Source organism: Gekko japonicus, unplaced genomic scaffold (genome assembly GCF_001447785.1).
Source record: "Gekko japonicus isolate JY-2015 unplaced genomic scaffold, Gekko_japonicus_V1.1 scaffold51, whole genome shotgun sequence".
Classification (NCBI taxonomy): domain Eukaryota; kingdom Metazoa; phylum Chordata; class Lepidosauria; order Squamata; family Gekkonidae; genus Gekko; species Gekko japonicus.
In genome coordinates, this window is record NW_015172004.1 from 1,080,117 (window position 1) to 1,093,440 (window position 13,324).

The 13,324-nt window shown below is 40.5% G+C and overlaps 1 protein-coding gene across 4 annotated transcripts in view; it reads right to left on the reverse strand.

The window, feature by feature from the left end:
* Nucleotides 1-13,324, reverse strand: part of SESTD1 (SEC14 and spectrin domain containing 1) — an 85,378-nt gene that overhangs the window by 29,139 nt on the left and 42,915 nt on the right. For all 4 annotated transcript variants that reach the window (XM_015420149.1, XM_015420151.1, XM_015420150.1 and 1 more), the window contains exons 7-9: nt 10,872-10,985; nt 2,301-2,414; nt 1,047-1,144 (exon numbers count right to left, since the gene is read on the reverse strand). In XM_015420149.1, coding sequence (XP_015275635.1) covers nt 1,047-1,144; nt 2,301-2,414; nt 10,872-10,985 — 326 coding nt within the window. The remainder of the gene's footprint in view (nt 1-1,046; nt 1,145-2,300; nt 2,415-10,871; nt 10,986-13,324) is intronic.

Below are 13,324 nucleotides of genomic sequence, written 5' to 3' on the forward strand. Positions count from 1 at the left end.
GGCCTGGGGGGCGGACAGCGGGCGGGGGGCGCCGCCGCCTCGGGGAGATCGAGGGGTGGGGGGGTGGAGGAGACGGGGCTCTTCTCCCCCCCCCGCAAGTATCGCGGGTCCCCCTCTTGTAAACTATCTATCTTTCTACACAATATTCCAAATGAGGCCTCACCATAGATTTATACAGGGGCATTATGATACTGGCTGATTTGTTTGCAATCCCCTTCCTAATAATCCCCAGGATAGCATTTGCCTTTTTTATTGCAGTTGCACACTGAGTCGACACTTTCAGTGAACTGAAAAGATTATATATACCCAATTCAGGGCACATCTGTTCAGTTCAGTTTATACTGAGGATCTTTTGAATTTATTTCTTGATTTGAACTATAGTCTTGTAGGTTAGCTCTCATGCTACATCAGCTATGGGGCTTTTTCAGCACCAGTGGTTTTTGTCTGCTCATATCGCCAAATGCCTCAATTTTTATTTCTGTTTTTGCATGTGTTTTCCTCTGTTTAGTGCTAGCTTTGATTTCTCCTCACTTTTCCCCTGTGATTTTTTTGAAACATTTTTACGGTGATTTTTTTTCCAAGCCGTCTTGGAGTCGCCTTTCATGCCACGTACAAAACACTCCATCCACTTTCCCCCCCTCTGCACCTTGAAATACCTCTCCTTTATCCGCACCATCTCCTCCCTTTTTCATCCTCCCTCTCCTTTACTGGTCACCATTTTTAATGTAAGCACTAGCGAAAATTCCCTAAATTAAACATTAAGTCCACTTCAGTTGATTGAATATGCAAGGGTTGGGGGTCCCCTTTTTTAAACTGAGCAAGATCACTGCCACTTAGAAGGTGTGATCTCAACTTGGGCGGTAGTTCAACTTAAGAAACAGCACGTATACTGCACTCAACTTATCGTACATCCAAGATATTTCACAGCACTGCTCTTGAAAAAAACCAGTATCACCTCAACAGAACATTCAGCAAAACACTGTCCTCAGTCAGCACATTAAAACAGGATTTAACTAATTAGCAATGGAAATAAGAAACAGGATTACCTCTCTTTCTCTTGTTGGTTTCCTTTATCACTTCCACTGTTGATTAAGGCGAGCTCATCTAGTAAGGATGTTGATTCTTTTGTAAACTTTTCAAATGCCTATTATAAAATATTTATAACTAATATCACTGAGATTGCAAATATTATTCTAGCATTTGGAGAAGACTGAGATTAACAGTATTGGTATACAACCATACCACCACACTGATCTAATGTGCTCCAACTGTTTTGTAGTAGTGGCCACCGGTGTCAAACAGTTCATCAAAGGTCAAGTACAAAGCCATACAAATTTAATAGCAAAACCCTTACATTTCAGAGAAATGGCTTTAATTTTTTTAATAACTCTGTCTAATCCTTTCCTAACAACTACCTGCTAAAAATAAAAGAAGGCTGAATATTCATTCATTCGACATTTGTGCAGTACATCACGTTACTATTTGCTACTACAGTGGGCTGTGATATAAACCCTCTTGACTGCTGGAAAGAACACATGCCTTTTAGCCAAAGATGTGGAATGGAGGTGACTTCATACATCTCACTACAGCTTGCAAATTTTGCTCTTGTAATTCTCCACCACCACCAAGACATTTATTACTGATGTTAAGTCCAGTACAAGGATTGTTGCAACCTTGCACAGCCCATCTGAAACAGCTTCCATGTAGCATAGGTCATTATGTGGTACTGCCACCACATGTAAATGTCAGTGACTGTAACACGTGGTCAGGAATGAATATATTCAATGTGATGCACAAATACAACATGGTGACTGATGTCACACATTATGGCAGTGACAAGTAACCTCAGGATACTATTAGCAGAACTCTTCATTTAAGCAATTAGTAACTTAGGAGCAGATCTACCTCTGGCTACAAACATCTGTTTATGAATGACTAACAATAAGGCATCCTTTAAGACTCTGCAAGAGAAGCCATAACTAGATATTTAAAACAGAAAATATGAAGCAAAAATATCAGTTCTTCACTGCAAACCAACCAATATGCATTGCCACATACCTGATACTTGGATCTGCTAATAATGTTGCTTCTTTAGGTTGATTTTAAAAAATCTGTACATTATGTCCATATTTTATCGACATTCAGTTCCCCCATCTTTTAATGACCATCACCAACTTATCAAGGTATTCTTTACCTTTTGAAGTAACATCAGCACTATCGCCAGGATAAATAAGAGGCCTGTTAACCTCCTATAAAAAGCCTACTAAATCAGGAAGACAAAAGTTGATCAAGAAACTAACCAGCCTCTTGTTTAGCCAGTCCATGTGATCGTAAGTCAGACTCCCTCCAAAGTCTTCTGTCAGCTGGCATGGTTCTATGTACCGAGTAAGCTTGTTGGCAGATACTAAAATAACCTGTATGAGTATATTAAAAGGGCAAATTCAGTAATAACTTAAGGCTACGAAGTAAACACTGTAATTAACTCACCACCACAAAATTAGAACATTTTTGACAAGCATCATTGTTTTAGTGTCTTGATCAGCCCGATGGCTACTGATCTGATAAGCTTGTTTAGTGAGCAACACGTCCTACTGCATGCAGCAGGATTTGATCCTTAGCAGCGATCACGGCTTTAAGGTAGAATTACATATTTTATGGCCAATGCACCTTGTAAACAAGCAATCTAAGTATTATTTAACATGAGCAGAGGATGTGATGACTAAGAACTTTTTGAAGCTGATCTTGCTATAAAACAACAAAGTGAAAAATAGGCATCTGAAAAACTTATGTCACCTTATATTTAGATCTGAGTAGTCAACTGTTTGAGAAGATCTTGTCTGCTATGATCAAAATAAGTTCTCATGTTAACTGAAAATAAGTGATTTTATTTTAATTGGTCACCTTCTGGAAAAGTGAAGAAATGCTGTTCTACTGCTAACAAAGGAAGCAAGTTCCTTCCTACAAGCTACAAGCATGGACGGCTTCAAAAGGGAATTAGATAAGCATACGGAGCAGAGGTCCATCAGTGGCTATTAGCAACAAGGTATAGATAGGGACTCTGGGGCAAGTGATGCTCTGTCATCTTGGTGCTTGGGGGGGGGGGTCAACAGTGGGAGGGCTTCTAATGTCCTGGCCCCACTGGTGGACCTCCTGATGGCCCCTGGTATTTCTGGCCACTGTGTGACACAGGGTGTTGGACTGGATGGGCCTTTGGCCTGATCCAACATTGGCGTCTCTTATGTTCTTATGTTAAGTTCAGCAAAGGAAGAAATGCAGCCTGACTGAGCTTGACAAAACCTACTAATTTATGATTTTATTTTGTATTTTTAAAAGCTTACACAAAAACAGTAGATCCTATTTTAATTTCGGGCACAGTACTCTAATTAAATATTGTAGCCAGCATAATGCTAGTGATTAGAATGTTGTACTAGGAACCAGTGTTCCCTCTAAGCTGAGTTAGTGTGAGCTAGCTCACAGTCTTTTTAGCCTCCAGCTCACACATTTTTGTCCTAGCTCAAGAAAGATGGCTCCAGAGCAAACTAATTTATACAGTAGCCAAATCAGTTGCTCACAGCTTTCATGCCAGTAGCTCACAAGGTAGAATTTTTGCTCACAAGACTCCACAGCTTATAGGGGGCATTGCTAGGAACTGGGAAACCCAAGTTCAAACCCTTACTCTGCAAGGAAGCTTGCTAGATGACCTGGGGAAGGTCACTTTCTTTCAGACTAACCTGTCATGAGGATAAAACGGAGGAAGGAAGAATGATGTATGCCACTGAGCTCCTCGGACAAAGAGTGGGATAAAGTGTATGAAACAAATATTTTCGAATAAAGGAAGTTAAAAACAAAACAATAAGTAGTGTAGATAGTTAAACAAGGGCAGGTGAAGAGTTTCCTGCTTAGAGTACATTTAACTGCCTGATATGTTAATAATATGTTAGCTCTTCTGAAGTTCTGACGGCCTTCTGCCAGCAAGTTCAACATACAAATAAGTAGGCATTGTAATGATGATACATTAGAACCTGCAAAGTTTAAACAAAATTCAAGATTAGCAAGAACTTTACCGTCTACAAACTTTGTGGACTGGCACATATGTGACTGCTATATGGTTATTTATTTATTTATTAAAACATTTATATTCCACCTTCCTTCTTGGTTCAGGGTAGCTTACAATAGTAGTTAAACATCCCCAACTAACATCAACGATAAAATAACAAGCCCCCAAATCCCCCCTCTTAAAAGATGCCTTCTATTCCAAAACCTTCAAAAACCCTGGCGAACAGGCAGGTCTTGCAGTGCCTCCTGAAGATCTCCAAAGAGGGGACTCCCTCACTTCTCAGGGAACCTGTTCTACAAAGCTGGAGCCGCGATAGAAAAGGATCGGGCTTTGGTCAATGCCAGATGGGCCACCCCCTAAGTGATGGGATAGCCAACAGATGGCTGCCTGATGGCTGTAGTTGGTCCACAGGGACCTATTGAAGGAGACATTATTTCAGATACATGGGTCCCATGTCATGAAGGGCTTTAAATGTCATAACCAGCACCTTGAATGGAACTCAGAAACAGACTGGTAGCCAATGAAGCTGTTTCAAAATGGGCAACATATGTTCGCGGTGGCTAGCCACTGACAGCTGTCAGGCTGCTGCATTCTGGACCAGTTGTAGTTAACGGGTTGTCTTCAACGGCAGCTTCACGTAGATGGCTTAACCCCACTTTATTGCCTAAGGTCAACTTGTGGTAAGCAACACACTGAGCCAATGTATGTTGTGTCATTCAAAATCCATTAGCAATAAGGTATGTCAGTCAGCTATTTAAAGGGGAGGAAGTCAGAAGTCATTGTTTATATTGGAGCGCTTTCTTAGGATTGTAGCTCTCATGTTCTCCAGGAGTCTGGACATGACTACTTTCCTCTCCATCCCCAAAATTTAAGTAACCACTGTAATGATATCACTTTTCACTGACTTTTTCTACCAAGATAGGGCAATTCACAGGGGATGTGCCCCCCCCCGCTTAACGCCTATTTTTTCCACTCTCACAAATTTGAATATGCTTTTGCAGCAATATAACAGGATCCAGAAGATATGAATCTACCATGGTTTCCAGTTTTTGTCATTAAAATCAAACTGGACATGCAAAGACCTTCTGAAGGAGGAAAAAAAATCTGTGTACCAAAGGTTTACTTGGCAACCACCTGGGCTCCAAGATCAATTTATTGTGAAAAGAGTAAATGCCTTGAGAAAATAAGGACAGAACTGGACAGATGGTTGCAGAGACAGAAGTAGCATTAATAATTAATGCCCTGAGGTCTTCGAGTCCCTTTTCTATACCCACCCACCCCACAGGAGCCTTATTCATGGCTTGGAAGAATGAGGAGGGGCGTGATGCATTTATCCCTGCTCTAAATCAGCTTCCTCTGTGGTTCTACAGAAACATCAAGTTGGAAAACATCAAGTTGAATTTCCCCTTGTTTTGTTGGAATTCTGCTGGTTGCAAAGCTCTTGAACACTGTAGGAATTTCATGAAATTACAGCAGTCGGCGATTATGTCACTGGCTTCAAAGCTGTCCTAAGGTAAGGGCTGTGTTGAAGAACACACCCATGGATGCATTTAAGCATGGATCATGCCCAGATATAAAGATCATAAAAGCAGCAGAAGGACTGGATATTTCCACCACTGTAGATACTGAGGACTGATTTAAAAGAAAACCAGGCCATGATGCCTGTTAACAATTATTCTAGTCTTCATTTCACCACAGTCATCCAACACATTGAATCACTGTCTCAACAGATTTATTTATTTTCATCTGTTGCCCAGTCATATTAAGAAAAACACATATACTATCAAGACCGGGGTTTTCCAAAAAACGTAAAGATACTACAGGGGTGTTTTTTTCTGAATAATGTTTTATTTATTTAGAAATATTGCATGCTGCCTTACCCAAACCTTCTTGTGGATGCTTACAAAACAATACTAGGAAAATGTTAAAAAGATCAAGCCAATAAAACTAGGTCAATTAGAATATTTTTAAATTATTGGGGGGGGGGAGTTGTAGTTTCTGTTTGTTACCAGCCTTGGGATCCAGTTACCTTGTGAAAAAGAATGCTAATAAACTTTGAAAAATAAATAAATATGCACATGAAATGTGCAGGTACAATATTTATTAAAACAATAGTCCTTGATCTCTGAGGACACTAATCTGTATTGTTCTCCATCAGTAATATAGTTTGACTAAACAATCCTGGATTAATAATTATTGGCAGTGACAAATAACCAAGAGTTTGTTCACATATCAATTTTTAGTTCGTAGTATATTTTTATCTCGTTCTTCCTGCAAAGAACTCAAGGTGGCACCCATGGTTTCCCCTCCTCCACTTTATCCTGACAGCCTTGGTTAGGCTGAGAACAAGTAGCAGAAAGTCATCCAGTGAGGGTCTTGGAGAATTTGATCTTGGGTTTTCCCAAGGCTTGCCCAGCATTCTACAAGTCCACATAGGCTTGACCTTCATGATGTAATTTCTTGAATTAATAGAGAAGTCCATGGAGCATATGAAGATCAAGATGAGAAGCTCAAATCAGGATATAGAGCTCTTGTTCCTGACTATGGGTTGGATCCAGCTAACTTTTCTGCTGGAAGAAAATGGAGGAGGGGGTTCCCTGTGACCAACAAAAAAGGGGATCATGGGGCCTCCATGTATAAAAGCTATATGGGATAAGGACAAGGATTGGTTGAGACTGAGCAGAAAAACTGGATGGCTCCAACCCTATGTCTTTTTGTTCACTCCATCCAACCAGACTAGGTAGTCTAATGTGCAATCCTACGCAGTTACTCCAGTCTAAGCTCACTGATTTCATACAGTGACTCTATAGGATTGCACTGGGAATAACTTTTGCCCATTTGGAAATTCAGTATAACAAAAGGCAATGAGTAACATTAAATGAGTGACCTCTACCAAATAAAGTACAAAAATATCCCAAGGGGAAATCTTCAGAAAATACATTTTTGTCCTTGCTCCTGAGCTGCAAGTTCTCATACTTTTACCCATTAAAATATCTTGAATGTGAGCACATCATAAGCACTCACCATTTTAAATCTGGAACTATTTTAATCTTTACATCAAAAAGCACATTAATTAGTTATCCAATTTCCTGTAGCATTTTCAGCTGATTACAATGTAACTCAATTAATGAAGCCAAGAACCCCCCCCCGTTTCAGTACAGTAAGTTTGTATAGTTCAAACATGCCACATTTTATGTTCATAATGGAGGTTCAGTTATAGCAGTAGAAATTATCCACATGGCTACAGCAACACTCTTTAATTAAATGTCTATCTTTACCAACTTTAATTAAATACATTCATATGATTAAATGATTGATACTGAACCAGCCCTTTAAGTGAAATAATTAAAAAATGGCCACATTTCCGAAAGTACTGGAATCTGGATATTATCCCAGGCTCATTAGTACATCAGATTTTTACTTTAGGCATTCTGCTTATTTGACTGGAAAAACGTTGCTGCCAAGTCATAGTAAGAGCATTTTATCAGACAAGTAGAGAATTTTTAAAATCAGAAACAAGTTTCAGTATTTATGCTAATTAGAGATTAAAAAAAACCAAGGGCCAAAATTGCATGGATAATCATCTACAAAATTACTTCAGTTGGCTGTTAAGAGAAAGAAAGCAATTACGTAAGCCTCCAGCACTACCTTAAGTCCCTTAAGAAATATAACTATAATTGCGGGTAGGGATATCTAAAGCCTCTTACCCCTAAAAAATGCACATATTTTCAACTTTTATCTACAGAAAGGAACAGTATGATCTACACCCTCCATGCTAGTAGCTCCATGCACAGGGGTGATTATTCTGCAGTAGACAACCAGTTCGCATGAGAGAACAGCATCAAGGGAAATAACCAACTCCAATTTATTATTCAGATCCAATAAGTGAGACTATGGGCTTTTCTGCATGGTTTTTCCCTCCATCTGTTCCGGCCCCATACTGCTGCAGTTTATCCCCTGATTTCTGCACACATTTTTGTGCCTTTAGTTTTTGCTTTAGGGGGTTTTGTTGTTGTTGTTTTTTGCTTCCCCCCCCCCAAGGTTTCTTTTGAGACCGCTTTACCCTGATCAGATACAACGAAATTGAGATTACCAGTCCATACATATACGTAGAGGGTGAGCAGCAAATTAGCATACATCATAATGAAGATGTTTAACAGATTCAAGGACCAAACAGGATTAACAGGCTTAGTTTATATGGTTACCATTTGTTTGAGTTTAATTCCAGGAGAAAACATAGTAAAGGAAATAAATAGTCAAAATTGGAGATTAATGGGCAGATGTATCCTTAATTGTGGAATGCTGAGATTAATTAACTGCAGCCATGATATCAACATATCAATATAAGCATGTCCAAAAAATAAAAGGGGGTCGGGTTGCTGTGATGCACTGATAATGACAGCACCCTCTCTTAAAAATCCTCAATTTTTAAGGCATGTGCGGAAAAAAATAAACTGACTCCACATCTGTGGTAGCGTAGATGTGCATAAGAACTTTGCTCAAACTGATAGCTTGTGGATTGACTACCAAAAAATTCAGGAGTAAATTGAGTGTGGGGGAAAGCCCTGTACTGCAGAAGTCCAGAAAACACGTAAACTTATGTTGTTCCAGTTCCACTTGTGGAAGACCATTTTTCCCTGTTCATGGACTGGCACAGAATTAGATCTCATAGGTTTTGTTCTTAACTTCAGAAAATTACAGGATAGTGGATATTACTCGTCCTGACCTTTTAGGAGTGCTCATTTCCCCTGGGCTTAATATCTTTATGTATTGAACTTTGCTGGGGAGAAATCTACAACAGACTCTTGCTGTCTATCTTCAAACATGGCTAGACTTTTGCTTGCTTCAGCTTATATGGTTATCAACCTGCATCAAATTGGCATGCTGATATAGTGTTACAAGTTCATTCTTATATGTTTCAACAGAACCTGTAAAATCAGGTTAAGCCTCACAAAGAGAAGCCTGCTAACCAGGTCCTTTGTGTAATTTTCTCTAAACAGTCAAAAAGACAGGTGATGCAGTTCACAAGACTTCTAATTACCCAATACTCCATAAATATATCTAATACAATACTGTCACATATTACTTGAATTAGCATATTCATGAAAAATGTTTCATAGGAACAGGATGGTTTACTGGTAGCTTTTACAGTTCACAGTATTCATACAACCCAATAGTTATATAAATGCTCTGTAGCATGGGTGTGCGTTTGGAGGAGCTTAGCAAAATTCCTCCCACCCCGACTCTTGTACTAGCTTGCAGGCTTGTCCACCAGCCCGAGAAAGGGGAAAGGGAAGATCTCATCTGATTCCCCCCCACCATCCCATGCAACACAGCATGGGTTCTCTCATCCTCAGCAGGGGCTTTTTAGGGCACACATGGGACTGCAGAGGAAGGTGGAGAAGCTCCACTTGCATGAACATCCACCAACCTATAGTAGCATCCAACCCTATTTATCCTTTTCCTGAAAGTATTGTCTATGATTTAATATATAGAATCATAGAGTTGGAAGGGGCCATACAAACCATGTAGTCCAACCCCCGGCCCAATGCAGGACCAGCCTAAAGCATCTCTGACAAATATTTGTCCAGCCTCTTATTGAAAGCTGCCAGTGAAGGGGAGCTAACCACCTCCCTTGGCAGATGATTCCACCTTTGAACCACTCCGACCGTGAAAAAGTTTTCCCTAACATCCAGCCGATACCTTTCTGCATGTAAGTTAAACCCGTTGCTTCAGGTCCTACCCTCTGCTGCCAACTGGAACAGCTCCTTGCCCTCCTCCAAATGACATCCTTTCAGATACTTAAACAGAGCAATCATGTCGTCCGTCCCCCCCCACTCTCCTCTTCTCCAAGCTAAACATTCCCAAGGCCTTTAGCCTTTCCTCACAGGGCTCAGTCTCAGTCAATCTTTTCCTTTGCCCTGTCCTCAGTGGTACTGCAAGCTGCCCTCCAGCTATTTTGTTTTCTTCTCCAGATTCTTCACACATGGATTGCTCATATTTCCTTGTGGAAGTAGCCATGTGCTACTAGCTAAGGGTCAGCCCAAACTGAGCAACACTCTTGGCTGATGGCCAGCTTTTTTAATTGTATTGTTATATTACCGCTACCAAAACTTAGCATTTAAGAGTGTTACCTTAATTCTGTTCAAAGCTCTTCATCTGCTTTGTATAAGCAGTTCTTACTATAACCATGTAAAGAGGTCGTCCTATGACCCTATGTATTGTAGGACTAGGGCTGAGTGAGACTGGCTTGCTCAAGATCACCTTGTGAGTTTGTGGTCATGGTGAAATTTGAACTGTGGGCTGCCTAGCTCACATCAGTTCCCGAAGATATTTAGGCAAGCTTGCAGTTACCTTTTTTGGTTTTCTCCTTTAGAAGATGCCATTTCTCTAATATCTAATCTTAGTTTTTCTAATAAAACGAGGAAGTTCAGAGACAGGAAAATAATTATGACATTATAACAATTGCAGTAGGAAACAGCAGGAAAAGACGAAGATCCAACATGAGATGGAATGACAATCAAAGAAGCCACGGTCTTCAGACTGAACAAGGTTTTTAATGATAGGACGTTTTGAAGGTATTAACTGATAGGGTTGCAGTAAGTTGGAAGCGACTTTACAGCACTTAACACACACACACACACACAATAATCACATATGGACTTCATTATATTTACCAGCAAAGTAACGGTTATGAACTAAAATAAAAGAATTGCTTTTTAAATAAATATTTTAGGAGCTATCTGTTTTTATTAAATTTATGCCGTTTTAAAGGATTTACAGGGCTGACAAAACCAAACACAGATATACATACCTCAAACCCAAGTCTATCCTTCTCTTTCCAAAAACAAAAATGCGTAACCTTCTTATCCCAGAATTCATCCGGTTTTACCACACAGACAAGTGATACCTCAGCTGGAACAACATTCTAGGAAGATGGAAAGCACAAAGTTAATGTTTTCTTTTACTACAAGACACCACTGATTTGGATTCTTCTTGAGCAGCACTGTCCTTCATTGTGGGGAGCACTCCTCTGGTACTGAGCATTGTGTTCACACAAATCCTGCATGAAGGTGCCTACCACCAAAGGAACACACACTACAATGGAGGAACAGTAATCCTATATCCATTGCCGAACTTGGCCCTTTTTGTATTGACAGGTCCAAAGAAGTGAGTCAGGTTCAGAGAGGGGCATTCTTCTGCAGATCTTAGGGGGGGGGGGGTCCTTCCCAGGTTTGCAGAAGGTGAAAAAAACCAAAATGGAGGGGGATGTTTAAATCCTCCTCTGAAACAATTACAGATAACTTTAACCAACTGTGAACAGTGGGGGGGGGGGCGGCGGCTGAAGGGAGCTGTAGAGGGGAAACCCACCACTGATATCAGCTTCCCTACTAACACCTTGCTCCAGAAGGCAGACAGATGGGCAGGCAGTTGAGGGAGGAGTATAAGCCACCACTGCCCTCCCCACTGCCAGTCCTGACACAGCTGCCTCCCTTTTGCAGGCAGGGGAAGAGGAGAGGGAGCCACCCCCTCCACCACTGAGGTGGCCGTGTTGCAGGCTGATTAGAAAGGAGTGGGACCCGCTGCTGCTCACCCCCCTGCCACTGTCACCATCTGTGCTACCTCTCTCTGGGCAGAGGAGGAGGAGCTGGAGGTCCCCTCCATATGAGCCAGATGGGTGGGTGGGGACCAGGAGTGGTGGCAGTGCTGCAGACTGGCAAGTGGCTGGCCAGGGAAGTGGGGGGGTGAGCTATGGGATTTCATTCCCTGTTCACAATTCTTGCGGGTCCCTGCTTATATTATGTAAAAATACACATCATATAAAACACAGAATCTCTTCTTTCACTGGGCAGATGTGGGTTAAATCTAACCTGAGAACCTTTTATACATTTCAGTGCATGGATTACTAATGGACTAATAGTAGGACCATCAACGACCAATTTGATTCTTATTATCCTGCTTCTCAGAACTGTTCAGAAGTGGCGTACAATACAGTGAGCTATAAAGATTCCGCTTTCCTTGATGTGCCATTGCCTGTAACTACTAATATATTAGCGTCATCTTAAAAATTGAATTTGTAAAAACGCAACAAGTATGTTGGCTTAAATTCAGAGTATGCTCACTATCCGAGGATGAGAAATAGCTATTACAATAAAGGGCCTAAGGCCTTCAAAAGAGGTAAAGACTCAATTTCATTAAAGCAGAAATGGCAAAATGCAGGAAGCTCCATTCCACAGGACAGATTGCATTACAAAACAGGCTTCTTTAGGCTGTTTACTTTCTATATTCCCATCCATATAACTTTCCTTCTCGCCATCTAAAACAACAGAACAGCCTTGGTTCACAGATGAGAAGAGTTCAGAATTGCTCATGGTTCACAGTTGCTTCCTCTCCTTGTCAAGCGGCTTTTGTATTCTGCCCCTCTCTGTGAATACACGCATAACATATTCAATAGGCACAAAGTGCTTATTATTCAATGACCTTGACATCACACATCCTGTAAAAGTGCATTCAAAAAGAGCTTAAAAAAGGAGCAAAGCCATATGCCTTGCCACTTGACCAAAAAAAAAAACAGTTTGGGGTCAAAATATAAACCTCATTAACCAACATCTGTTAAGGATTTCTCTGAAACCAAAAGGAAAAGTTCTTTCCCACTTTGAACTCTTCAGAAATAGCAACAATAAAAACAGGACAGTTCATTTGATAATCAGTATCACAATCAGCCTCACGCCTCCTTGCTGCTCTTCCCAAATTCTATCCATGATTTTAAACTGGGCACTTAGGTACTATTTATCACCCAACCTTGATTTTCAAGGACCCTCTGCTCCATCCCTTTCAGAAATTATGAAATAACAAGCCCTCCACTAGATAAAAGATAAGTAATTGGATTAAAAATGAACCTGTCTATTTGATTTTATAAATGCGACACAATCATTGTTCCTACAGTTTGTACCTTGAAATACAATTCTTGGAAGACTCCCAGAAATTTTATAAAATAACCTATATTATCCTTGCTGTAAAGTGCATTGAAAATGAGAATCACTAGAGACCCCTAAAAAGAATGGATTGTCATAGCAACTAAGATTTACAGGAGTATCTGATGTGGGACAAATCTTGACATACGGTTAAGTTCCCATCAGCACTTTGAAGTTACACACTCTTGGTGGGTAGTACTACCTAAGCTCTCAGGATGCAAAGAATTCCTAATTTAAAGCACTTTCTCAGCTCTTATTTTCTACATACCCCTTTACTGTAATCAGCAAGCCA